Here is a 2462-nt window from a genome sequence, read left to right on the forward strand (position 1 = left end):
TATACACATCTCCCAGGCATCAATCATCTCATGGCATCATTAATTAATGACTCCCCCCTTGAGCTGTACATTTTAAAATGCAGACGTTTAAGTTAACTTAAAGACATATTTATTACCAACAGAGTGGCTTTCCATTAGTCTTCTTCAATAAGGCTCAGCATTCTCCACTCAACAATGGCTTTCCTTACAGTTGTGGTTGTAGTGAAGTGGGCAATCAATAATAACACAACTCTGGACTTCATTCAAGACATATAGGCTGGTTTCAAACGCCACCTACTGGACAAAAACCTCATAATTCATCCAAACTACCACCATACCTACTCAGTCATAACCATGTTTATTATATCTATGCTCATAACAACAGGCAAACAAATTTTCAACATAGTTTCCTGAACGTTATTTTACTGCTCAATTAAATGGTAGTCACTTGTTGTTGGCCAAGCTGCAAAGCTGGGAACTCATCATTTTCTCCTTAAAAGTTATTTATAAACCTAGCCCTTACCTTAACCTTATTGGAGACCTCACGCCTAACCCTAACGTCAAATAGAGATGAGATTTCTTTTTATCATAATTTAAAGACAATGTTTGACTTTGTGGCTTTGCCAACAAGTGATGACCATCATGTATTGACTGGTGTACTGTAAACTGGACAGGCAGAAACATTCCATATTTAACCAAGCGTGTTGCTTCACATGCCATGTGGACAGTGGTGGTCTACAGCAGTGGTTCTCAAAGTGGGGTCCAGGGACCCCCAGGGGGCCTCGAGAGGTTTCCAGGGGCCCCCAGCAATATGGGGAATAGTTCCATTTCAGTCATATTTTATTCACTTAAGACGAGAGTACAATGAGAGAACGTGTGAGAATGACTACTCTGATCATAGGTATCACTCTCCCCACCCATGTACATTGTAGACAGTTATGGAATTCTGGACTAAATCATATATAAAAGCAAATATCTTCTCAGACTTCGTATCAATTTGGGGGTCCTTGAAATGAAAAAGGTTCGAGAACCACTGAGGGTTCAGGGCCCCGCCAGGTGACGTCTTTTTGTTCAGACCTAACCTTTGGTGTAGTTAAGGTTAATGAACTGAAACACAGCCCCAAGTCAGGCTAATACACCTGTTCATATTGGCTCACTACCTATCGCAAGCCTCAAAGCAACAGTTGTGATTGGAGGATCAATAAAAGAGGGCAAGGCTTGAGATAGGTCAGATGCGATACTCAATGGGCCAGTTTCACAGACACACAGTTATTAAGTCTAGTCCTACACTAAGGATTTCTCCTCAAAGGAGATGTCCATTGACAGCAAGTGTTGAGTCTAGGACTAGGCTGTGTCTGTGTGTCTGCCTGGCCTAAGATGTATTTATTGTTTCTGTTTGTCTTCATCCCATGATCCAACTGCTGGGACCCACTGGTCTACTGTGATCATCAGTCCGAGGAGGAACACCGGCAACCACCATTATAAGGCCAATTTACACCTTAATACACTAACAAATTATACAACATAAAAGAGCATGTAACTTAACTCCAGAGCACTGATCACAGTTGAGAATAATAATTAGTCAAAGAAGTAAATACAGGAATAGTTTAAAATGATAGGATAGGCACATGCGGATGCGGGTTTGTTTGTTTCGTTACCTTGCAAAGCCAAGAGTAAAAAAAATTGTCCTCAGCCATCCAAGTTTCAAATTTCTTAGACCTTGATATCTGAACAGCACTTCTGGCTCATTTAAATATACAGCATTTACTACTAGAGGTAAACAGCATTATCATTGGCTTCACTCTCTCGCCCTCTCTCTTTCTCTCTCTCTCTCCATGTCAGTCATTTAAAAGAAAAATAATACATTTGTACGAACAATATATGCAAATATCTGAGGCCACACAATAGAAAACACATGTGCTGTATTGAGATTTCCTCGTATGCAGAGACGATGGTCTATACTTACTGTAGTGTTCACTAAACATAATGGAAACATTATGCTCCGCGAGTGTGAGAAAAGCCTGGTGAAGAGAGTGCCAGTACTGTGTGTGTGTGTGTGTGTGTGTGTGTGTGTGTGTGTGTGTGTGTGTGTGTGTGTGTGTGTGTGTGTGTGAATCACTCAACGCTTTCACACATGCATTGGCAACAGCACATGGCACAAGAGACGTTGCGTCCTAAGATCTTTGGATGGAGACATAATGTCGGTCCTTATGTTAGCAAACTCTATGTGGGAGAGACGGTTAAGACCAACACTGTGTCACTCACACTCCCAATTTAAAAAAGCACCCCGTCTTCTCCTGATCAACTGCAATCGGTCATCCTCTTCTTTGTTAGAACCTTCTTGTTGTTTTCTTCTTCTTCTTCATCTTTCATCGCAGTCTTTCCTGGTTTCAGTGTCTCCACTGTTGCTGTTACTGGGGTGCTGCGCATCCTTAGTGGGAGCGGTGGTCTCCTTCGACGCTCTCTGTTTGGACTCCCGGGTC

General features: G+C 41.9%; 1 protein-coding gene across 1 annotated transcript in view; it reads right to left on the bottom strand.

The window, feature by feature from the left end:
* Positions 1 to 2341: 2341 nt before the first annotated feature.
* The window catches only part of LOC311238851 (brain and acute leukemia cytoplasmic protein), a gene marked incomplete at both ends in the record, with an annotated part of 4164 nt that continues 4043 nt past the window's right edge, over positions 2342 to 2462 (bottom strand). The window contains one exon of the mRNA XM_084327051.1: positions 2342 to 2462. This exon is cut by the window's right edge and continues 5 nt beyond it. Coding sequence (XP_084183177.1) covers positions 2342 to 2462 — 121 coding nt within the window.

Source organism: Notolepis coatsorum (assembly GCF_963971535.1).
Source record: "Notolepis coatsorum genome assembly, chromosome: 13".
NCBI lineage: Eukaryota > Metazoa > Chordata > Actinopteri > Aulopiformes > Paralepididae > Notolepis > Notolepis coatsorum.